General features: G+C 36.7%; 4 protein-coding genes across 6 annotated transcripts in view; 1 reads left to right on the top strand and 3 right to left on the bottom strand.

The window, feature by feature from the left end:
- Nucleotides 1-2200, bottom strand: part of LOC132913833 (cuticlin-3) — a 69034-nt gene extending 66834 nt beyond the window's left edge. The window contains exon 1 of the mRNA XM_060972451.1: nt 1382-2200. The gene's annotated coding sequence lies outside the window, so the exon portion shown is untranslated. The remainder of the gene's footprint in view (nt 1-1381) is intronic.
- Nucleotides 2201-4147: 1947 nt separating this feature from the next.
- Nucleotides 4148-6054, bottom strand: LOC132913831 (DNA primase small subunit). The gene is made up of 7 exons (XM_060972448.1): nt 5825-6054; nt 5556-5706; nt 5315-5490; nt 5056-5254; nt 4765-4975; nt 4299-4692; nt 4148-4230 (listed from the first exon to the last, which is right to left on the bottom strand). Exons 1-7 carry the CDS (start codon nt 5919-5921, stop codon nt 4211-4213), a joined length of 1248 nt encoding a protein of 415 aa, XP_060828431.1. The 5' UTR covers nt 5922-6054; the 3' UTR covers nt 4148-4210.
- A 228-nt stretch (nt 6055-6282) lies between these two features.
- On the bottom strand, nt 6283-19461 carry LOC132913822 (uncharacterized). The gene is made up of 5 exons (XM_060972417.1): nt 18838-19461; nt 13758-14205; nt 12568-12839; nt 11602-12139; nt 6283-8749 (listed from the first exon to the last, which is right to left on the bottom strand). The coding sequence occupies exons 1-5, from the start codon at nt 18955-18957 to the stop codon at nt 8337-8339; spliced, it is 1791 nt and encodes a 596-aa protein (XP_060828400.1). The 5' UTR covers nt 18958-19461; the 3' UTR covers nt 6283-8336.
- A 1375-nt stretch (nt 19462-20836) lies between these two features.
- LOC132913814 (mediator of RNA polymerase II transcription subunit 24) lies at nt 20837-24816 on the top strand. 3 transcript variants are annotated; one of them, XM_060972403.1, is made up of 9 exons: nt 20837-21021; nt 21181-21332; nt 21408-21533; nt 21602-22918; nt 23004-23452; nt 23519-23611; nt 23701-23991; nt 24080-24527; nt 24614-24816. In XM_060972403.1, exons 2-9 carry the CDS (start codon nt 21204-21206, stop codon nt 24758-24760), a joined length of 3000 nt encoding a protein of 999 aa, XP_060828386.1. In that variant the 5' UTR covers nt 20837-21021; nt 21181-21203; the 3' UTR covers nt 24761-24816. The 3 variants fall into 3 exon arrangements, with proteins under 3 accessions (XP_060828386.1, XP_060828387.1, XP_060828388.1); XM_060972404.1 differs by having other exon boundaries at nt 21160-21332; XM_060972405.1 differs by lacking the exon at nt 23701-23991.
- Nucleotides 24817-24826: the final 10 nt, after the last annotated feature.

Raw genomic sequence — 24826 nt, 5'->3', positions numbered from 1 at the left:
AGTCCACGTTATACCCATTCAGCCGTTGGTTGTGTGCCCCTCCATTTTCCATGCGTGTCTCCGCAACGTGCTCGGGAAAGGAAACGGTTGCTTCCACGCTGTTCGCACAGCTGTCAGCCGCTCTCGCGTTACACCCCTCTAGCCATCCATTTTTTTCAAATGTACCCACACTCGCTCGTTTATTCCGAAACGATATTAGGCGTCGAACTCGAAATCGCGATTGTACAGGAGACTGCGTTTTCAACGAAATACCAGAACCACCGACTACCAGCCGGATGTATATTTTTGAAACGTTGTGCCTCGAAGGCAACGAACTGCGACGATTAGGATATTTAAGACGCTTGAGAACCAAACTAATTTCAGGCTAGCTTCAGATTATCCGGTTTTTTTCACGAATTAAATAATATACCTTTCACAGCGTAGCGTACATGGTCAACGTAGTCATTGGCCTTTGATTCCTATGAAAAGTTAAACGTACGTGTCTGATACCGGAAATCTAAGAAATCCAGCCGATAAACAAACGCGTATTTATTTTTTAAGTTCTGAATTTTTCACCGTTTCGTAACGCTATTCCATGGGGGGTGAAATAAACTTTGATACGATATCTATCGGGCAGTTAAACGTCGCAAGAATTTTCAAAGTTTTTTTCATATGGAAAAATCAATGTTACAGGAATTGATTTATCGTGACAGAAATAGGACGAAAGAGATAAATGACAAATAAAGGTTCGACGAAATCATTGTGAAATGTGCGTGCTCGCTTTCGACGACCTTGAGAATGGAGAACCACTTAAAACGCGAATCCACAAAGAACGCGTTGTCGGTGACGTAACCAGCGAATTTTAGTCTCGTTGTTATTTTTCTATCGTCTTGACAGTAATTTCAACGAGGACTCGTTCTAGACGGCTTCTGCGCCCTTGAATATCCGCCAACGTGGTCTTCGTAGTCTCTCCACGCAACGAGATATTGCGCCATCTTGGTGTCACCGCGATTAAAAACGTAAAACTCGAAGAGACGTTTAACTGGACTTTATCTTTGCATCTCGAAGTTATTAGATACATCTGGCATAATAAATCCATTAAATGTATCCAGTTAATGAATCGAGTAAACGATGAACGATTTATTTTCACTAATCATCCGATATATGTACGTTTCGCTGTGCTTCCACTCCATTAATCACTCGGACCGATATTTTTATTTTACAACGCTGAAAACTATCCCACGAGCATTAATTATCAAGAGATCGAGAAAACTGTCGATATTGAATAGCACAGAGAATGAAAGAAGAGCTTACGATACAACAGTACATGTTAATGTATATATATATTAATATTAACTCGCGTGGAACGTTGAGTACGTAGACATTTATTAAAATATCTCACCTGTCGGATCACCGGTCTGTCTCCCGAAATATCCAATTATCAGCGATGTCGCGATATCCAGTCGTTTCTGTCTTCTTGGGAAAAAAGAGAATTACGAATCTTTGTCACTGTTCTTACGAAACAACGAATCGAACGCAAACGAAAGCGGAATAAAAGAAACGAAATGTCATGAAGAGCTGGATGGCGGAAATCACTTTTCAAGAAGCACCGAAGTTCGTCGAAATCACCAGTTCGATCTACCTCGTGGATCCGGCTCGTTCATCATCAACACTTCCGGTAGCACACGAGATTCGTCGGAGAGCGTCGAAAACGCGTTCTCGCCGGCCATAAAGTCCACCTCGCGCACGTCGACATCCCCAAATCGTGACTGATCCCTCGATGACGATTCTTCTCGCTCATTTACGAGACTCCGAGTCTCGACGATTCGTTCTATCTAGTCAGGGGAGAGTCGATCGTTATCGCGCTCCCGTATCGTCAATTTCAACCCTATCTTCGCGAACGATACTTTGATTCGCGCAACTTTTATACCAAAGCAGAGTCAGATGCCCTCGTGAATATTCTTCGTCGAATGGGATTTTCGAATTGACTGAGTTCTTTAGGATTTCTGCTCGTTTTATTATCATCGATTCCACGCTGTTGTTCCCCGCGATAGATCGACCTCCCCCGAGAATGTTCCCATACTCTGGCAGAAATTCTTTTCATGTGTTTTATTATCGGCACTGCACCACACACCTACCGGCGGTTCGTTGCTCTGGAAAGAAGCAGTCGAGCATGAAGAGAGTCGGGCAACAGACAAATCCTCTGCGATCGACGCGAGGCTCGAGACTGCACTGCTCTTCGTCCTCGCGGTCCCTGTTACCTCTGTGTTCCCCTCACGCAGCTCAAACAGGGAACCGTGCTGAGGTGAGAGAGGGAGAGCCACCAAGAGAAGCAACGAACACCACTTCGAAGTGAACGAACAGAGACAGAAAGTTTCATTCGTGGTGGGAAGAAAACGACGATAAAATGAATAAGTTTCGAGGAACTCTTGAGTCTTAAAGGAAGGAAATAACACGATTCGATTAAATAATGAAAACGAAGAGGAATATTTGACGCGATGTTGGCCTGTGTGTGTGGAAGAAAGGATTGAAAAGAGATACGAGGGAATGAACGTTGGCATGACGGAGAAAAAGGACCTGTAATGATCTACGGAATATTTGAACGATCGACCGATAGGGCGCGACACCGAAGCGTTTGTCTTTGTCTCTGGATCCCTGAACGATGGATCGCTCTGTAAATTAAAGTTTGGTATTTTTGGATATTACGTATCCGTTATTCGCTTACAATTTTATTTCCAGGGTTTACACATATTCCATGCTACTTCTATAGTATTTCTTCCTTTTATTCAAACTTGAAGATTTCAAGTCTGCAAGTGTATAAGGTAGAAAATTTGAATGGAACAGGCTTTGACATTTTTCTCTATTTTTAAAAAGTTTCTTTGAGCTTTGAAAATATACAAGGCCAGAATATTTTTATCGTGACGAATATTCGCCAACTACAATTGGCTATAAGGTACTTTCGAAGTAGGGGTAGAAGAAGTTGAAATGAAAGAAAGAAAATGTTCGAGTGTGTAGAAATGAGAAGGATAGACTGTGCTTACATCATCGCCCGGGTTAGATGCTGTACCACTGCTCCTCTCAGGGGTGTAGAGGAATTTTGCAACTTTTCTACATTCAAACTACATGTAACATCCTCCTGCGCGTTCTATACTTAAAACATAATTGTGAATCCTAATCAAATTTATAGAAATCTAATACTTTTGTAATATATATTAACTTTCTAAAGAAATAACGATATATTTCAATTATTTTAAGAATTATAATTCAGTATACTTCAATCATTGATTTTAATTCGTTTTCTTTTATCCTGGTACTCAAAATAAATGTTTAACTTCTAATTTAATTCAAAGTGCATTAAATTTCACATTTGTTAATTATAAAAAAACGATGAATACTTATAATAATGGTTTATGAATAGAAATATAGTAATAAAATATAATAGTGAGATAATATCTTGATAATTTGAATAGTTTGGAAATTTCTAGAAAATTTCAGATTACTTTATCGAATCTTTTCCTAAAACACTTCGTGCTACTTTTACATTTTACAAACGCACACTAAAAGATGCAACGACAAATATAGGAATTATATTTTATATGCAATAAAAGAAAAAATACAGGATGAACCTATCACCCAAGGCAGGTTTAGTAGTGTTTCGAACTTTGGAGGCTCTAGAATCCTCTTACCATTTTAACGTCATTTCCAATGTTATCGATTCAGCATAGACTAAGGAATGACATGTACCTACATATGTACATATCTGTGCTTCCTTCCATACCTATGTCCGATTATTATGCAAACTATACCTGTAGGCATTCTCTCTTTTTTGTTTTATATCCAAATAGTTATATTTTGCTGATTTGGCATTAGAAACTATTGGTATGTTATTCGAATTCGAAATTAAAAAATGTGCACGTATTCCGCGAGTGTGACGATTGTAGTTCATGAATGTTTTAACACGAGTCGTAATCGCAATACGTAGCTCCTTCCTGTAGAATGATTTGGGTAATTGATATTGTTATATAGGAATTATTCCTTAAAAAGCAATATCGAGCTAAGCGCTACGAACAGTTTGAGTGAAATTTGTACTTAAAAACTATTATTTTTGTTTTAACGATTTTTTAATGTTTTTAATGGTCGACGCGATGATTGAATCAAACCACAAAAATCATATTACTATTCTTAAACTTTATTTATAAACTTATTTAAAAAAAATACAAATACATTCTAATTAAAAATCCATCTTCACGTCTGAAAAATAGAAATTTGCATATATATATATAAATGTGATTACATATTAAGCATAAAAGAATATTTACCGTTTTGCTGGAGCCTCTGCACTTTTCTTTCATTTTCTAGATTCCATAGAAATTCTTGAAAAATATGTAATGACTTATTAATACTAGTTTTCTTGTAATCTTTTATTCTCTTCGCGTTCAAGTCGTACGTTTCTTGTTCAGTCTTGTCTTTCATATCGAATTCGTTTATTTCCTCGATCAACGTTGCAAGCGTCGGAACTTTGTCTAGCTGGAATTTGTCCACTGCATTTACGGTGAATGGGATACAAATTTTACCAGTTTTTGGATGAACACAAAAAGGAGATTTCAAAAGATGGTTCAATCCTTTGCTGACAGCTATATCTAATCTCGGATAAGCATACTGTAGCATTACTTCTTCTATTAAATGACGATATTGATACCATTTTTTATCTCCCTAAAATTACACGTTCGATATCAAATTATTTATATCTATTCCTGTTAGAGTTTCATAAGTATTATAAAATACCGTGGTCTTCTTGTTCTTAACATATTTCACAAATGAGTCCCATCTGTCCTTGCTGGAACTGCATTGCCCAAAATGTGCTTTTAGTTCTTGTTTATCTTCGTCATCGGAAATTATCTGCAGAAATTTTTCCATTCCTTCGTCTGTTCCTAATATATTTTGTTCTTCTATACAGAATGGAACGAAAACAGCTTCTATCATTTCCAGCGCACGTCTAATATTATACAAAATTTTCTTTTTAAAGGTTAATAAAAAAAATTGAAGTTGGGTATAATTCATATAATAATAACATACTTGATGGAATGGTGTATTCTATCACCAGGTAAATTCACTTTCTTCCTCATATATTCACCACCTTCTACAATTTGCAAATACTCTGCTACTGCACCACGTTCTGTTGTAGTCAAGCTGCGTGCACTAGGATCGCATACCCAGCAATGAATACCTCTTCTGCCAGAAAAAACCCACAATATGTGTTTGTATCCAAAATCCACTGAAATTCGATGCATAAATAATATACACATATTTCTAATAGCTTACTAATTATACTTACATCTCAAAGCACTGTCTAAAATTTTACAAGCCAATGCCATAAACTTCCAGCATTTGTAGCAGATATCTGCACCGCTGCAACACGTTCTTATATCATCATAATCAGTCATATCTATGTCAAAAACCAGTTCTCTTTCAACAGGATGAAAATTTGTTCCTTTGCGTTGGTCCTTTGGACTAAGGAGAAAAAGTAAGAGGATATTTAATAATGATTAAACATCTACTGACTTTGTCATAGCTACCTGAGGTTGTATACCGCGCCTATATCAATCTTAAAGGGAAGAAGTCTTTTAATCTCATGCTCCAACTCCTTTGCACTTTTGAACGATTGGAAACGAAGATAGATATCACCTTGGAGAGTGAATGAGAATTCTCTGTGGGTAAATATATTCACTGTAACGATACAATTATTTCAGTAATGATATGGATTGAAACTAATTCAGATTAACAATCGTAGAAATCAAGAAATTATTGTTAGTACATATCAGAAACATTAACATAATTAGAATACCATTTCCATAGCTGAGCCAGCGATAATAATCGTGAAAGGGAAATAATCTTGTATAATAAGTGGGCAACAGATCAGCCAAATTCGCTACGTCTTCCATCTTGCTTGACAATTATGTTAAAAAATTGACAAGTACAAATTTTCTTAAACTGTCACAGATTTCTTTGAGTTTTGAAACATCTCACTTGGTATAGGTTGTGGCGGGAAAAGGTGCCATAAAATAGAAACTTTAAAGACCATACTTCCTGCACATTGTGTTGGACATGACGCTCTGATGGCCATAAACTATATATAAAATGGCGCGAATTTTTAATCTGTCCTTCTTATCATAAATTTTCAAAAAATTAACGCGGATACTTCATACGAATTATTTTCTAAAAGATTAATTTATAAATATAATCTGAAAGGGATTTTTATATTCAAAAACTTTTTGGAGAGGTAGGGAAGAAAATAAAGAAGAATAGTGTTCTGAATGTAACATTTTATTTTCTAATGTCATTACACGTATATTGAATGAAATTTAAAGTGTAGTACCTTTAACCCTTTTACATACGTGCAAAAATAGAATCGTTCTATTTTTGAATGAACATTATTGGTAGGAATGTATCGTTGAACTTATCTAAATAAAAATCGTGGTCGGTGCTTCGGTATCGATGTCGATGATTATCATCCTACATATATGAAATTACAATTCTTTGGAAGAACGACAGAACTTTTAAGTTATGTGAAATCTCGCCATATCACGAAGGAAAGAGCTTGAATTTGCCTCTCGAATGTCATCGTTGATTCTTCGACGTGTATACTTGCATTCTTCCAGCAATTTCATCGGAGAGAAAGAGAAAATTAATGTAAGTACGAACTATGAAACGAATGTTACTCTCGTATATTTATTATGTACAATTCACTGCGTATGCATATTTTATATGCACGTCGCTTCGCGTATAAAATAAAGATGAATAACTTAATTAAGAAACGTGAGGATTAATCCTTTTCTTTTTTAACGGGACGAGGAGAATATGCGTGTAGAGTTTGAAGAAAGAATAAGATATATATTTATATATATCGGGAAACGATTAAACTTATGATACAGTCTTCTGACCTGGTGTCGATAACACACAGTTTTCGTATTTAAATACGTTCCATTTGCAGTTCGCGTAGCAAGTGCACCTCTGGTTTGCATTTCGTAAACATCTCATGTAATATAATATTAAATTAATTATTAACTGCGATACCCCAGCCCCCAAGAAGAGTACGGTGAAGCTTATTCGAATAATCGTATCTATCACGCGTTATAGGATCGAAATATACATGCTACACCCTTTTTATGTGTACTTATATGTATAATATTACAAACAAATTGTTTATCTCAACGAGTTACTTACAATTTATCTACTATACTTCCGTAAATAGCATCTTCTGCATACAATAGTACGAAGTTAGAAATCATATCTTGTGAAGTTAAAGCTACAATATATATCTTTTATAATATATATATTTAATAATATTAATAATAATAATATATCTTTTTGTGTCGTTTCGACGATTAATATAATCACTATTTACAAACTTCTCTCTCTCTTTCTCTCTTATTATCGGCAACATGAATAATAACTGTAAAACTCTTATAATAGATTCTGCTTATAAATAGATAAACCTTAAATATCATTCAATCGATAAAAACTCTTGAAAAATCACCTAAAAACGATGGATGACGGTGTGCAGTTGACTGTAACTGGCGAAATGATCGATGAAAATAAATCCAATTAGTGAAATTTATGATGATCTTCACACGAGATATCAATGAGTAAAAAGCACAGTTGCATTACAGGTGAGACTTCGATGACTTAACATCAAAGACACGCGAGGATAGGAGGAAAATATAGAAGAATAATTCGAAAAACTACCCTTAAAACGTAAAACTAAACGTAAACTCGCGAATTAAATTTTCCTAACCGTGTGACTATTAAAAAATACCGACTGACTACTTCGATCATGCTGGTCGAACGGATCCTTATTAACCCATAGAAAATATTCACGCAGGAAAACAATTAAAAAGTATGAAACAAATTGTTAAATTCTCTATTCTTCTTTACATACATCTCTCATTGGGAGGAGATCACTCTAATCTGCATCGAGCCCTTCACGACTTCTTATTTGCGAGAGTTTAGTACGGTTAACTAGAAGGCAATGAATGTGCGGTTCAAAATAATTTTGGGGATCCTGCGAGAGTTTCAATAATCATTGGCAATAAATAGAAATTTTCATTCACAGCTTCATTCATCGTTAGCCTCCTATTATTATTAAAGACATAAGAGTTTTTAACGTGCCAGTCGTTCATAAATCCTTTAATTGTTTCGAACAACGCACAAAGAATTTTCGGTGGTCCATTCTTTTCATGGTCTCTGATTCTCTCTTCTATGATCTCCAGCAAGTACCATATCAAATATAGATTGGATCGCAAAGGGTCACGACAAAAATGATAGAAAAATATAGTGTAGCGAGACCGTCTCTCCTCCTACTGTTCCTGAGGCACCTTTACAAGAACAGTTCTCGTGCCTTCCGAATCAGAGATGTTAATCTTGAGCTCGTTGGTCAACATCTCGAGCTTGTCCACCACCTTGGCGTTCTTCTGCCCACCTGGATTCGGTGGGGGCCAAACGTCGTCCAACGGAGGTTCAATGTACTTCCTGTTCGGTTTTATCGTGACATCCTGTTTTCCGCAGAGCGTCCCTCCGATGTGATCGGAAGACGAGACGCATTTCGGCGGTGGTTCCGTATCCATGCGAGGACGTTTGTAGAGGGGTGGTTGAATCGTTGGGCTGTAATCGTGATCCAGAAGGCCCTCGACCTCCTGCAGCAACTCCTCGCTATATTGCTGCAGTTCCTCGTCCATCAACTGCTTCGTGTAGAGTAACGTTCGAGAACGACCTGAAACAAATGTTAGTTCGAATATAAGTATTATAGAGATAGAGCTTTGGGATTAGAAATTTTATAATAACGGGTATTATAAAAATAGAGCCGTGAAATTATATACTGATCGTGTAGAAATAAGGATGATAAATTTCAGTGAAAATATCGTGAAATAGATCGAGTAGAATTTCCAAAATTTCGCAACTCTACGTTTGGGATTTTCTATATACTTGTCTTCAAACTACAAGTATCGTATTTATAAGCTTGCCGTTATCATTCGTGCAGAGTAAGTATCGTAGATAAAAACTTGTGACGCGTTTAACCATGAACATTGCATCCTCAATATGATGATTAGACAACTCGGTCTGTGTCTGGTTTCGTAATCAAAGCGAGTAACTAATTACGAATCATTTCACGTAGGAGCGAACGGTCCTAAGTACTAGTCTCTGAATTTTAACGAAGGTCAATGACATCGTAAGGATCTCGTTATACTCCGTAAAAAATCAAGAGTTACTACTCCAATGAATCACGAGCGAAAGTCGCGTAAAGAAGAATTTCGTTTATTCGAACTTTATAATTTATCCGATAGGAAAAAATGACACAATCTCAGGTAACACCCAAGATACAACCGAGATAATGCAATGTGAAGCGAAAACAATAGAGTGAACGGTCGTGTTGGGAAAGTAGTTAAAAGAAGATTACAGTTCAATGAGAAAGATTGGCCAGTTCAGGCATCGAGAAAGGATCCGAGCTTTCCCGTCCTCGTTTAGAAAGTAGCTGAGCAACTTCTCGATTTCCTGCTCTGGTTTCACCATTCCGTAGTTAATATCGATACCATACCTATTGATTTTGAAATCATCTTGTTTGTCACTTTATCACGATTTATCATAAATTTCTGATAAAAACTCACTTGTGAACTGACCAAGATTTTATATACTTCCTTAAATGATAATTTAATAAGTAATAATACAAGTGATTTAAGAAGTTGCAAGTTGTAGATTGTAGATTTCTGTCGCATAGCTTTTACAATTTTAGCAACAAGTCAATAACATTATAACTTGGCAAACTTTTACAAAACTCGAAGGAGTGATAATCAAATTTTAAGACTGATCGCTATTATAAAATTTTAATCGCGTAAGACAGTCTTGAGCGAAAAAATGTCGAATTGTTCGGAAGAATAACAACAAGAGTAATTTACACATCAACGTATGACTTTTGAGATCATCGAACGAAAATTTATCAGCTCGATAGCTTCGGTATGTCGTAGAGCGAAGGATACGAACTAAATTCGTTTCGTAATCTGAAATACCGCTGATAACAATAATATATCGCCTCGCTATTTTTTCGAGGTGTAACTTCAAGTGTATTCTGCTGTTCTAGCAGATACGATGATACAGGAACACGCATTAAATATAAAATTGTTGAGAGAATTATTCGAATCAAATAATATCGACAAGCACAAATGAACGATTTAAAAGAAGAATTAAAAAATAACAGTAGCATTAAAAAGGAAAACAGAGAATTTAAAAATTGTTTAGATGTTCTTTACGCTTCAAACAGACATCGGAATTACAAACTAGAGATTACGTAAAATATATTCACCTAACATGATTCAATTATCTGGGGTTACTTAATCATATCTCATGATAATGAGCTCTTACTCATACATGCTTGCCATTTCGTTTTTCTTTTATGTGTTCGAATTGTCAATAATTAATAAGAATCGGTATTAATATCATTTATGATAAGTACGTTGTTTAAATTAATGTCAGTAGTTTATTAATGCTATCTCATCGTAATCCTTGCTTGCAACATTGGCCAAGGACATTGTTAAAAAACAAATTTGTAAATCTACTTTCAGATAAATCGAACGAAATGATTTTATTCTCGAACGAATTTTTCAACGTCATCGAAACAGCGTGATATATTATTACACACAAGAATATAGAATGTGAAAGAAGAAAAAAGAGAATGAGCTTCTTCTTCGTCGTTTCGTTTTCCATGCCGGTAAGAAGCCAGTCGACCGTACGAGGCTAAGATGCAACAAACCTGCAGCACGTGAAAGCAACGCCAAGGAAAAAATCAAATATTTAAGAGGGTTGTGCCTTTCACGATCTCATGGAGTTCAATGTTCTCCAAGCTGCCCCGTGCTATCAAATCCATTCAATCTGTGTGTAACCGTCAATATAACGGTTCGAAAAGGTCGGACAAATATGCTGGTACCATTCATGTTTATTTTTGATATAAAAGCTGGTGGTTAGTGCGCGTACAATCGATCGAACGCAACATCCATGAAATTTTCTGATCTATATGATATCCAAGCACTCGATCAGTTATTATTTTGGAAAATCTTGAAATCAAGATAGATATATTGACATGTATGATATGTATTTAAAAACAATAATCACGATTGATTTTTCGTTGAAGATCCTTTTAAAGTATTGGATCTTTTTATTCGAGAGAGCTAAATTTAAGAGAGCGGCTAATTTTATGAATTTTTCTCATGGACAGAGTAAAAGTAATAGGAATCTTGAAAATGTTCCTAAAGTGATTTCAAACCACTCAAATCCTTGAAATACCTAAACAAACTTGGTACAAGTACCTATAACAAAATATTATCGACACGCCTAATTACTAGGAATTGCTCAAATATTAGGATATTTTTACACAATATTTTCGTCATTAAATATCTGCTCCATTTATTAAAATGTTCAATATACAAGTAAAATAAAGATATAGTATACAAAAATTCATGAAAACATCGTGCAACAGGGTCAATTCCGTAAGCAAAACTATTCTTTGAAATTCATGCGAATAATGACACGATACGATCTTAGTCATAGATGAATAAAAAAATATACGAAACTTACCCGCTAGCGGCGGCATTTTCTCTGGCTGTTCCTGCTCTTGCGCGAGTTCGTTGTTGGAATTGGAGTGTGGCCGTAGATTCGGCACAGCGACGAGAGCCAACGAGAGCAACAAGACCATCAGACAAGTGGCAGGCTGGGCGCTCTTGTTGCCTTTTTGCAACAGAGCCTGCAGCCTCTTTAGTTGCCCGGCCAGGCTCTGATTCTGCGACTGTAGAGCCTTAATGCGTTTCAGGAGCGTCATGTTCTCCTCGGTGCACTGCTTCACACGATCCTCCAGTCCGTCCACGTACTCCTTTTTCCTCTTCCGCGAGTCCTGCGCAGAGATCTTGTTGCGAATCTTACGTCTGATCCTCTTGAGCTCGCGCTCCTCGTGCTTCGTCAGCGGATAATGAGTAGGCAGCGTGATTCCTTCTTTTTGGAGCAGACGCTTCTCCTCGGCGTTCAGTTTTAGCCTCGGGTACGGAGAATCCGACTCCGAGATCTCGTCGCTCGAATTGCAACCCTTCTCGCTGCTCGAATCTTCTTGTTTGATGTTCATCTGCAAATCAAACAGAAAAAGGAAAAGTAAACATATGAAAATCACAGATTCAGGCTGATAAAGTTTTATAGTAATCAGTGATATAGCTATTAGAAGGATATTTTAATATTATAATAAGTAGTACTTCTACAGCTACTAAGAAGATGGACGAATATATTATGATATTAATCGACGACGTGCTGGGTCTTAAAACCGATTCTCTGTAAAGGATGATAAATGTAACTGATCGTGTTCCCCTGTTTTCTTCTTATGTAATTATCTATAATTACGCAATTGAAGTCTGAGAGTGAAAGTTCTATTCAGATTCTACCAATTATAAGTCGATCAAGGTTTTGTTTTTGTCTCTCTCAAGAAAAATATTTATAACGATCTAGAATCTGAAGTTATAATTAGAACGTAGACGAGTTTCCACGATTCAAATTAGATACCTGAACTGGTTTGTTAATGATATTAGCCTGGTTGATCTTGAATCCTTTGAGATTCCTAGCTTGCGAAGCATTGATGATCTTGATAGTTCGTACTTCCTTCATGTCTTTCAGGCTCACCGGTAGTAGAATCGATCTTGGATTACCAGAACCCATTGGCGTGACGCGTATCAACTGTCTAATATTCCGTTTCCCATTGCACGTGATATTACGGACGTTTATCGTATTACTTTCTGCAGATGCGACGTGAATTTGTTGTTGCTTCGGTGCTTTTTCTGAAACGAAGGGTTTTATTTCTCGCTATATTTGTCGTCATTTTCGACGTGACCTTATTCCGCCTAGAAACAGAACGTTATCAGATATTTTTTGGAGCCACTATCTCATCGAGCTTGTCAATTTCAAACAGATATCGCTTTGTTTGGTTCCGATAACCTCCCAAACATTTTTTCAAATCACGCGTCAGTTTCGAATCTGCTTTCTGCGAACTTTAGCTTTCACAAATGGATGAGCAAGAAGAGAAAATGTGTTTTCATACTGAGAACGAGAGAAAATCCCGTTTACGGCAGCACAGATGTTGTAGTACGTATTCAATGTTACAAAATCCTAACAGAGCTCATTGTTTCCGAGATATTTTAATTTAAGAGTTTTGCAAGCTCTGCCAGGTAGTTGCACGACGTATTAGATGCTCTGGATTCGTATTCGTACATACAATTACAATTTTCTTCCCTTTTTTCATTGTAAACAATTTTTATTTTATCTTGCATCAATCTTAAGATTGATGATTTATTTTAAATACATTCATGTTCTCTTGATTTCTATATAGAACTCGACATCCACTGACTCATCCATGAAGTAAGCATGTCCAAAATCAGAAATTATGTAGCTCCTATGCGCGAACAATACGAGCATCTCTCTTTTATTTATTTATAATTTTTTTCATTAAAAAATATATTCCTATTGCTCATATAAAACAGACACAAGATTTCTGGTTTTGGTCACGTTTAACTCACGCATGAGTCAGTGTACGATGTGTGCTATTTGTTAATATTATTTTATACAATTATATCATTATGTATCCCATGTAATCGTACTAGTATGGAAGCACAGTATGTTTTCTCAGGTTGCAGATATATTATCCTTTAACCAATGTTGAGTATATCTCAGACTTAAAAATAATTTCATGTTATTCTTACCTAAATCGAGAACCGGTTGCTCCGTCACAATGGTCGTGTTAGCATCAGCCAAGGTGTTTGTCGGGTTCACTACAGCCACGAGGGTGTGTTCCACGTCCATTTCCTCGGCGACATCCGTGGCAGGTGATCCAATGTTAGAACTAACCACCGACCTAACAGGACTGTCCACGCTGGCCGTCGATTGAATAGGGCTACCCAAAGAATCAAAATCCATGACATCCTGTGGACTACTCATTTCAGAGTTACTGATCTCTGGTTGATCCTCCTCGATTGGTAGAAGCGGGCTCAGTTGTTGCTCGCAAGAGAGACTCAATGCACTTGAAAGCCCGCTGTCCGACGATGAAGACGGAATCGCGTCCAGATCATTGTCGATCAGATTGAACTGATTATCCTCCAGCTTGAAAATGGAGTCCAGGAAGTCGTCCGGGTTGGTTGGCCATTCTTCCGCCTTGAAAAGCAAACGGAGAACAGAATGGAAATTATTTTGGCGCGTTTGATGCGTAGTTCGAGCTGTAATATAGGTGAGATCGTAAATTAGTTACACAGTTTGTGAGTGCCGAATACTCTGGATGTCTGCTGAAGGCTTTCTATCGATAAAATGCTATTCTTTTTGTTGTAATTATCGCTGCAAGGAAAATACTTTTCGAACTTATAGATACATGGTTGAATTGTTATCCCGATCTTTTACTTTGCGAAATCTTGTAAAATAAGCGAAGCATGTTTTCTTTCTTATTTGAAATACATAGTACTTATATTCAAAGTATTTAAGAGAGGCAAGACCATACATTGCATCGTGTCTTATGATCCGTAGCTGCGTCATGTGTCGTAGAATGTATAGTAGAACGAAGTGGCGATTCGTGTTATTTTATTTGTAAGTAGAAGAAGCTGAAAATATTAATGACTGCTTCAAACTGGGGGAATGAGGAAGAGAAATTATGATGCAAAATACACATATACTTTTATTTCAATATACTGCATAAAGTACGATTTTATACATCATATTCCGTGTTATAAAATATAAGTACGTATAATCTGCACATTATAACTTATTCAGGCCAATCTCCTTCATTTGTTTTTCAACGTCGAAAGTTTATTTGATGTTGCATGCAGAGAACCAAGAATGCATTCAGTTTGTTTTTAATGTACTTTTACTTTGTTGCATCGCAGCTGCACTCGTCTGTACGCCTATGGCGTTCCATTTAGATCAGATTATTGACCCGATGGATCTGCCCACGATAAAACGATCAGAGGCGGCTCTTAAGCTCGACGTAAGCCAGCCATATACTACAAATTCATTGCAGTTTCGCCATGGTGACGCATTGCAATTCAGCAAATTTAACTTTTTAGCTATGTGACACACATGACTATAATTCATAGTAATCGAATTCCATAATGGAATTGCATTCCGTATCGCTGAATTGCACCAATCTTCGTATTTCCAAAAGTTGAATGACACATTCGTGCGTATTGCAACGTTAATGATTAAACCGCAGAATTTTACCCAAATTCATATTCTTGAGAATATAATCGAAAAAGTAGAACATCAGTAGAAAGTCACTATATCTACCAAGTATCATAAAACCATACCTTGAATATTCTATATGTCTTTTCGTACTATGCGCATTCTGTGCAATTTTGCACCTTCAAATTTCCTGCGAATGTGTGAAAATCCGCAGTCTATTGATGACGCAATGCACACGAGTATAGAAACTGCACGATGCGGATGGTGTAAGATCGCAGCAATTCACGGCTCTAATAATCTACATAGAGCCTTATGTTCTCAATAGCGGAATAGATGGTGTCTATTGCATCGTTAGAGGTATAAGATCCGGCATATACCAGTGAAGTAACATCATAGCGATGTCGCATCGTGCGATCCCCGTATACTCGATGTGCATTGCATTAGAAATGTAAATGCACCGAATCGTACAACTCTGTCGTACAAAATCGTATAAAAACGTGACCATCGCGTCATTGGTCCACGTCAGAAATTGTGTTTCTACAGGTGCAATTACCGGTGTTTAATTCCTAGAATGCCATTTGTCATCGGTGGCGATCAATGTCTAGCCTTACTACAGCTTTTAGAATGACTAAGATAAGACTGCATGTGTTAACAAATTTTCAACAACGCGAATAATCTACGTAACACTGATAAAATGCGCAAATACGATATAATATTTCGCAAAAATGAAAAATTATCGTGTAGTATGTTTCATCAATCTTGTACGGTTTCCAGAGCAAAATCTGTAAAATTCGTATGGCAGTCAACGTGTTAAAGAAATGGAAGAAAATTGCTTCGTTCGTTAAATATTACAGAGAGACTACGCTTTGGATATTTTGTATATTTTTGTATATATTGTGCATTTTAAAATTTCCTGTAAATATGTAAAAGTTCACGGAAAGTATAAAGCTATTGAATCTCGCACAGCGTTACCGATGCGAAATCACGACGTTGTATAGTTCATCTGCGTCGAATCTTAAAGTTCTCGTTGAGGATGGAAATAACAGACTTTGTTAATGCGTGCTCTACTTATTGTTAGATGTCTGGATGAAAGTTAGCTTAATCGGTTTAGCGAAGCTTGAAAAGTGGACGTTCGCGTGGCGCTTGTCGCGCGAATCAAGCGTTTGGCCAATGCCGGGTAACCTAGTTTTCTAGTAACATACGAGGAATGGTAAATATAGTCAAGTAGCGTGGAACACTGGTTCGCTTGAATTTTAGGGTTCCGCTGGTGAACTTTTAGAATCGCAACTAAAAAGGAAATAGAAAGGAAAACGGGATTTTAGAAAAGGGAAAATTCTCTGATTCTGTGTAGTACACGAGCTACATTTTATATAAAAAAACTGCTTAACGTATTTATCGATAGGATTTTTATTGTCATATAAAATTATTTTCATACAATATTTACATATTATACAATGTACGTGATACTGGATATATCTTGTGATACATTCTGAAAGAATTTAAAAATAAAGCATGAGCTAATGCAAAAGGTTCCTCTGTTTATCTGAATTTCCCTGGGACGTCTTCCTGCCTGTGCACATTTAGCAGATCTCGATTTTACGTCCCAAATAAAAGAAAAAAACAAAGATAAAAATTGGACGAAAGCCGAATAAAACCGAGAAATGTTTTCTTCGTTTACACAAACTACTTCTTATTCACAAATTGATAAGGTTATTACGTGAACCAATTACGCAAATGTAGAAACACTTGTACATACCGCAAGTGGCTCCTGTCTCATTGTTTCCTTCGAAATTGAGGAGCCAGAATTTTTTAGACTATTCACAAGAAGTCCCGTAAGGTAACGGTACTCCTCGTTCGAAGGTCGCTGGCCATGACGAGTAGGTTCCCATTCTCATTTCGATTCAATGCATAAAGATACTTAATACTAATTTCTGTCTCTAGAAACGTTATAAATTAGTTCAAAACATAATACCGGCTATTTGCGTAAATACTCGCAGTTGCAGTTAAATATTCTATACGTTCATATTAACGTATAACGTTAAATATTCTATAAGTTCATCTGAATTAATTGATCTATCGTACGTAATAAACATTGTGTACACAAGAAAATATCGTTTTTATATCGAGTTGTAAAGCAGAGATAGAATGCATAATTAAATATCGAGAAGGTATCAGACATTTCAATATGGCGGCTGCTGCAGCAGCACGTGCATTAGGCTATACCATATGTTACAAAAAGTCTCGTGATTATGTAATAACGACAAGTACGTACGTTCTCTCATTAATCGATGAAAACAGAAAAAACGTATTTTATGTTCGTAAATCGAGCAACTTTCCAGCCCAGGAAAGCTTCAGAAGAGAAACAAATAAGGAAAGCCAATAATGAATTGCTATCTTGATTCCTTTATGTGGTAAATCACTCGATCGCTGATTACACGTGCTCTAATAATCCTTCTAATTGTTAAATATTATCTCGTTATACTTATTTTAAGCACAATTATCATTAAGTGGAAACGATGGAGAATGATGGTCCGGAATTATCTTGCGACAGGTGCGTATGCACGTTGACACGTGGGTCGCGTACTCCATATGTTAACAGGGATGAACGTGTGCAACGCTCGAATAACGGGAGTTATTGGTTAATCGTGGTCGTATCTTACATCAGCTACCGTAAACATTCCTGCCATTATATGAATTGTCATCCTTTTAGGTTGAATTCTCTGTACGGATCGCTTAGTGGCTAGTTGAGCATAATTGAATGTAATGAAAGCAAAGGATAGTTAGTCCGTAGTCTCGTTAGTTGAACGGCGAATTGAAGACGCGATGAAAGTGGCACAAATCGCGGTGAAGCGTGCATACCATTGATTTTCGAGCGTGTCCAAGTTTTTCTCCTCTCGCACAACGGTATTCATGGTAAACACATTTTTTGGCATTTCGCCGAAAAAGAGAGTACAGAGAGATTAAACTGTCGCTAGACAGACTGTGTTTGAGAAGTTTAATGTTCGATATACTCCCATCTGTTTGTACAACACAACGTGAACAGTTGCGCGTGCCGGTTTCTCGATATTTTGAATATTCACCGATAGCATTGCGTAAAACATGAGTCGATGTTTGAAAAGGTTTCGCTAGCCTTGGAAATTATTCTACGTATTAGCATTCTCGATAACCAGCCACGCCAGAGTTCAACTTCTCTTATTAGTCAATGATTAAACATCTTGGATTTTCCTTCAGAAATCAATCCACGAGATGTATCCATTTCAGTGAATAAAGATTTTCATTACATAAAGAACTATTACAGAGTATTTAACTATTATAGAGTGGAATAAACTATTCCAGAAACACGGAAAGACGATGTTAATAAGCCAGTCATTTAATACAACTTGTCTTTTCTGCCGATGAACGACTATCTCTGTATGATCATTTCGCGAAAAATACTCCGAAGATACGGTTCGTCGAAATCCCTTCGAAGAGTTCCTACGATCGTGGTTACGATCGCGTGTAAAAGGAAACTGGTTTCTTTCGAGCGAAAGAAGAACCCGTTTGAAAGCGAGCGGGCTTCTAAGGAAAAAACCTAGCCAAATGACGAAAATGATATACAATCATGCATCAGAGACTTACCGCGATGGCGTCGTCGCTGTAGCTCTGATCTATGAAAGGCTCGTCCTTAACATCGACTTTTAAAAACGCGTCTTCCCGCGGGAAGAGGAAATCCATGAGGGTGGCATCCGTCGACGACATCTCGCCGACGTTTGTCGATTACTATCCGGCACAAAGCTATCGTACACCTTGCGTGTATACGTATGTATGTGTATGTATGTATTTATTGCACAGAATGCACCGCAACCACTACATTCCCATGAAAAACACCGTTTGTGCACTGCACCGAGGTTACACTTGACACGATAAAGCGCACCAGCCGACTAACGGAGTAAAAGAGTCTGTCACTCGTCACAGGCAGACGGACGTTTGGCCTCCTCGCCCCACCCTGAGGCTCTTGCTGCAGCAAGAGAGCGAGAGAGACCGGTTTTTCGAAGCTGGTTGTTCCCTTTTACTCAAACATTTCCTTCACTTAGATCACTCACGACGCTCCTTGGAGCATGCCGAGCAATTTGTACGATCTTACGCCAGCTCCTGTGCAGCTGTGCCGCAAGAAATTGTTTATTTTGTTCGAAGATACCGAAGATGCTCGATCCACGGTCGGGTATTGTCAATTGAACTGCCAGCGTGGCATTAAATGCGTCACGTAAGGCCTATAACTTGACGACGACGCGATTGGTTACGAAGCTTCCCACTAGCGACATGCGATAGGTGGAGACAAGATCCGCAGTACCGGCGTTCACTCGCGTTTCGAACGTTGAAAATTACACTTTGATGAGAGAAATTTGAAATTCGCTCGAAGATCGTGTTTACAGACCTAAAAATGCAGCATCTTCAGTGTTTAGAATGTTTGTGAATGGAAGTTAAACGAGGAGGAAAATATTTGTCATACTTATTGGTCAATCCCATGAATTTAAAAGTAACGATGTCACAAACACTTTTTATGTTTACCTTAAAATTTATTATTGTCTATATCATCTCGGGATAAATAAACTTAAGAAAGTAAGACATTTGTTTCTTGAGGACAGGACGTTAATCGTGTACTTATATAATAACGTCAAGAAATTGGCAAAAGTGGAAGCAATAATACTGTCGTCTTTCATGTTGCATCAGACTGTTCGATTTAGCTATTTGAAAATACGTGGTACATTTCATGCAGATTGTTAAGTCATCTGTTAGAATTAGAGAATAGTCATCGAAAATTAATTTCGCTTATAGTAGACAAAAGAAGTGAAAATAATTGTTTTACTTTTTTTTGCATAGACAAGTATCTGTAAAAAATATTTTAAGGATTTTCCTGAATAATTATTGAAATCTAAATTTCAGTCTGAAGAATCAAATCTTCTGATCTTCTTATTTCTATTTTATACGTTGTTTATTATTACTTGGAAGTATCGGGTTTAGAAAGTACAGATAGTAGAGTATTTAAAATAAAAAGCATCTCTTTGCCATTAGCGAATAATGACTTATCACCAGTTTTAGGTATTTTTGTTGTAAATATATCAGGTATACGTAGAATCACGTCATTAATAGGATTAGGATTTCTGTAAAATATTATATAATAAAAAAGTTACTACTCAGTGTTCAATATCTTTTTAAACTTTTTTATAAAATACACACGTACGTGAATGTAAGCATAATAGAATAGTCCAATTGCTATAAGAAGTCCTATCACGTTTACAAAATTCCATCCTTTCCATGCATAAAATGGATCAAATGCGAGTGCCCTTCTTGTACAAACTCCCATTCTTCCAGAGATTTAAATCCTGACAAATAATACTTTGTGTAACCTAATGTTTGTAATTATTGTAAAACATAACTGTACATTGTGGTTTGTGATTTTTAGATTTGTCAATTATATATGAGTCAAAAAGTGGAAGGGGGGATGTTTACGTTAGGGGATGTACTTGAACGAAAACATGTCTCTTAAGTATTTTCTACTGCAAGAGACGGAAAATTTTATCAAGTGAATTTAATAAGTTGTCTACGGATACTAGATAATTTGACATATGCAAAAATATATGAAAGTGTATAAATATCAAATATCGATTATTTTGATGCCAGGTGAATCACGTCTGAATGGTTTCTAACAATTATACAATATGGCGCTGATCATGGACGCCGTAGAAGGATCGCAGTCACAAAATGAGTTGAAAATATGTCAGTTGTGGTAGTTTATTAATGAATTAAATTTTCTGAAATGAGGTAAATAAAATGATTTAGATAGTTACTTGAGTAAAACTTATTTTACGTTTTTATGTTTTTGAGGTTATACATTCAGTCATTGAAGTAATTTTGTATACATCTATTTTAATAAATGAAAAGTAATTTTTGTGACAACAGAGACAACTAATAACGTTGCAGATGATGCTTAAATAGGAGGAATTATGTGTAACCTCCTAACATCAGCCATGGAGACTAAAGTAACTAGTAAGACTAGTAGTTTGAAAGCTCTTTTACTACGCGCATGGAGGGAACGTTGGAGTGATTTACAATGGGGTATTAATATCAAAACTGTAAGCAGTCTGTTAATTACTTAAGTACTTATTATCTATACTTCTCAGAAATACTTTCTGTTTCATCATTTTTAGATTTTACCAAGAGGTGTTAGCGGAGATGTATATAATTTAGCAGACTGTATATTGCAGCAGGCATTAGTAGGACTTGGTCCGAATCAATTAGTACTTTCGTATTTGAAACATTCTTTAAGTTCTCAAGTATATATCATTTATCAATATTTTGCTATTATATTTTTAAAATAATATTTACATGTATAAATTTTCAGTTGGTCTCCTATGCGGCTGTGTTACAACGAATAAGTAAATATGATGCCTTTCACAAGCCCCATTGTATCTTAAGCCTTCTAGAATTTTTAGAGTCAATTCAAGTAGGAATAACGTGCCGTGGTAAACCAGAGGAGGACCTTTTGGCTGCTGCAGTATTATCCATAGTAAATTGGTTATTACAGTGTTATTTGCATACTTTGACAAAAATGCCACAAAACAATCCATTGACGCCACAACCAACAGAATTGATGGACAAACCAGCCAGTATATTGAAACAGATGCTTAGCTCTGATTTCCTTTGTGCTATGATGTATTTAGCTAAGTATGATGACAAAGATTTGTATATAGAGGTTGTAAAGAAGTGTCAAGAGATTGAAGCACTGTTAAAAACTAGTAGTCTCAAGTCTTCTGTTCCTATAGAAGAATCTCTAAAAAAATTGTGCAATTTGGAAGTTGACTGTGTAACACTATCTCCAGAAATGTCACAAATGGAATCTATAACTCATTGCCTGCAACCTTTGTTTGCAGTGCAGGTGTTGCTAAACCCTAGTACAGAGACGTCCGTATTCGTTAATCAAATGCTTATGGTCCAAAGAGTAAAAAATTATACAAACGCGAGACTATATTGTGAGATAATTCGTGCGTGTTTAATGTGTTTGCACAATGTTACTAGCACGTTTAAAGAATCGCAATGGGGCGCGTTTACTTTTCTAAAAGTACCCCTTATTTTAAAGGAATTACACGTGGCGCACACAAATGGAGACGATAAATTGGAATATTCACAAGATATTCTAGACGCCTTTGAATTATTACTCCAATTTACTCCGCTTCTTGACATAGTGGACACTGCATGTTCTTGTAACAGCATAGAATGTTTGTTAAATGCCCTGCAGAAAGTCAATTTAGTTACAGAAAAGCTAACGAAACAATTAAGTGGCAGAAGGGAGGGCGTTACCGCGACGTTACAGAAATTAGAATCATCAACATCCACACCCTCCATTCCTAAAGTAATTGTACGTGCGGAGCCAACTTTATCTGGAATTTTGAAAACCCTCAACGCAGATTATACAAAGATTCACGAGGCTCTACTTAGTATGTTATACCAAGTTTTGACTGGAAAGAGCTTCGAATTGATGCTGGCGGTAGCTACCGTGGAAGGAAAGTTGAAAACTTTTGTTACCAAATTAATTAAGTTCAATGAATGCAGCAAGCAGATCAGCGAACCTGTTCCACCAAAGACTGCAGCAACTAGAGCAATGTTGTTCGATATATCGTTCCTTATGTTGTGTTCCATAGTGCAAACTTATGGATCTGATGTAAGCTTTGATTCTTACATAGTATACATATTATACTTACATATTACGCTACATATTACACACTTTTATTACAATATTTTTCCAGGCTGTTTTAGAGGAAGGAGAAGGAGACTCCTTTTTCGAACAGTGGGTACGTGAGTGTATGCCCGAACGAAACCAACCAAAGTCGCCCCAAAAAATGTTGCAGAATATCGACCCTGCAAGGGTGGATGCGTTGTTAGCGCAAATCAATTCTCCAGAAACGGACTTGAAATCCAGTAATATAAAGTGGCATATCGCGTGTCAATCGGCTATGGGGGCTGTGAAAGAGCTCCTCTGTGCATGGGAGAGCGACGTCCTTGGAGCTAGTGACGTTAAAAGAGCTCTAGATGGTTTGCGTGCAACTGCCTGTTGTTTACCAGTTTGTGCAGCAGCTTGGCTTTGTGCATATATGAGTATTACTCACCAAGATGCACTCTTGAAACCTCTCAATATGGTACAGCATTTTTTAACTCCGCTTCCTGGAGATGAAATGCAGGAAAATCTTAAAGAGCGGTTAGTACAGATATGAGAAATTTTTACAGATACTTAAGATTGTTAAAATTAAAGTTTGTATTTTAGATCAAGTTTGATGTCACAAATCATTCGTAAAATGCAATATGATGTTCATCCCCCTACACAATCGAAAACGAAGGTGCTTTCAATGTCTCATAGGTATCGTCTTAAAACTTTTTTAATTGCTGTTCCTTTTATTTTTATATTTTCTATTTTATATTACATCTTTACATGTGCGTTTTTGTTAGTATTATATCAAGGCAACCTATATTGGAGCAATTAGAAACTGTGTGGGGGAATATAAATCAGCGAGGATGGATAAATATCCAGGCGACACAATCTTTGGAATCTTTGTTAAATACCGGTGGCTCCTTATGGTTCGTGACAAATATCGTGAAAGAAGTGTTGAAATATCGTTATCAAGAGGAGTTGGACCAAGCAGTAGATTTAGCATTCGCCATTTTTCATCTCGACATCGAGAACTGTACCTTAGATCTTATCAACCATATCATTCCACAATATTTATATAACTCTTTACAGTAAGTTACTTACCTTAAATTTTCACAATTTTTGCTAAGTTCATTTATAGCTCGATAACTCTATTGATTTAAAACAAATCCCTTCTAGGAGCGAAGAACTTGTAGAACCACAATCCTCAGTGTTAGCGAAACTATGCGTGTACTGTATATTTTCTACGTTAGAATACAACAATTCGAATCCTTCTCGTGGGAACAGTAAAAAACGAGTCCGTCGAGATATCGATGCGGATGAACTGGACGCTCTTGGCGTGCCAGCGAACAAAATTTTAAGATTAAATGATGCAGGAGATTCTAAACCTATATTCGGTTCGCAAAGTCCGCAAGCTCAGGGTTCTACTAACGGTCAAAAATCGGTTGTGTTGAGGGACCCCCTTCTCTCAGCGTTAAATGCATTGTTCACGATATTCACGTTTCTAGCTGGCAGAGATGGTGAAGTATCTCAGCAGACTCATTTTATACTTCAATTTTTACGTCTGATGGTACAATGTGGAAAAGATAGAACACGTATCGTGTTGCAGGGAATGCCACAAACATTGGTTAGTTCTCATACATATATGTTTATTTTTTTGTTTTATAGCAGTGGGTGAAAAATGAGATTTTTATTTTTGTTGGTTTGTTTAAGGTTCCTTGCCTTCTGAAAGCATTGCCCGAATTGTTCACGACTGATATTCTGCTAAGATTTTATGATATTCAAACAGCGGTTGGGAGAAAAGCAACTGCGCGTGATTTATGTATGCTGAGAAATATCAATCTGAAACCCTCAAAATAATTTTAAGATAGTGAGATATCAATTGTATAATTATTTTCAAATACATGAATTTAATAGGAACTTGGT

The sequence above is a fragment of the Bombus pascuorum genome, chromosome 13 (assembly GCF_905332965.1).
Source record: "Bombus pascuorum chromosome 13, iyBomPasc1.1, whole genome shotgun sequence".
NCBI lineage: Eukaryota > Metazoa > Arthropoda > Insecta > Hymenoptera > Apidae > Bombus > Bombus pascuorum.
The sequence above is the reverse complement of the archived record's forward strand: the minus strand, read 5'-3'. Positions and strand labels throughout refer to the sequence as shown.

Coding starts and splice junctions, on each gene's coding strand:
- LOC132913814 (XM_060972403.1), top strand. CDS start 21,204: ATGTGTAACCTCCTAACATCAGCCATGGAGACTAAAGTAACTAGTAAG. Junction 21,534..21,601: donor AACATTCTTTAAGTTCTCAA/GTATATATCATT, acceptor ATAAATTTTCAG/TTGGTCTCCTATGCGGCTGT. Junction 23,612..23,700: donor GTGCTTTCAATGTCTCATAG/GTATCGTCTTAA, acceptor CGTTTTTGTTAG/TATTATATCAAGGCAACCTA.
- LOC132913831 (XM_060972448.1), bottom strand. CDS start 5,921: ATGGAAGACGTAGCGAATTTGGCTGATCTGTTGCCCACTTATTATACA. Junction 5,707..5,824: donor CTGGCTCAGCTATGGAAATG/GTATTCTAATTA, acceptor GTATCGTTACAG/TGAATATATTTACCCACAGA. Junction 4,693..4,764: donor TTAAGAACAAGAAGACCACG/GTATTTTATAAT, acceptor GTGTAATTTTAG/GGAGATAAAAAATGGTATCA.
- LOC132913822 (XM_060972417.1), bottom strand. CDS start 18,957: ATGTCGTCGACGGATGCCACCCTCATGGATTTCCTCTTCCCGCGGGAA. Junction 14,206..18,837: donor ACAGCGACGACGCCATCGCG/GTAAGTCTCTGA, acceptor TTGCTTTTCAAG/GCGGAAGAATGGCCAACCAA. Junction 8,750..11,601: donor GAAAATGCCGCCGCTAGCGG/GTAAGTTTCGTA, acceptor CATTTGTTTCAG/GTCGTTCTCGAACGTTACTC.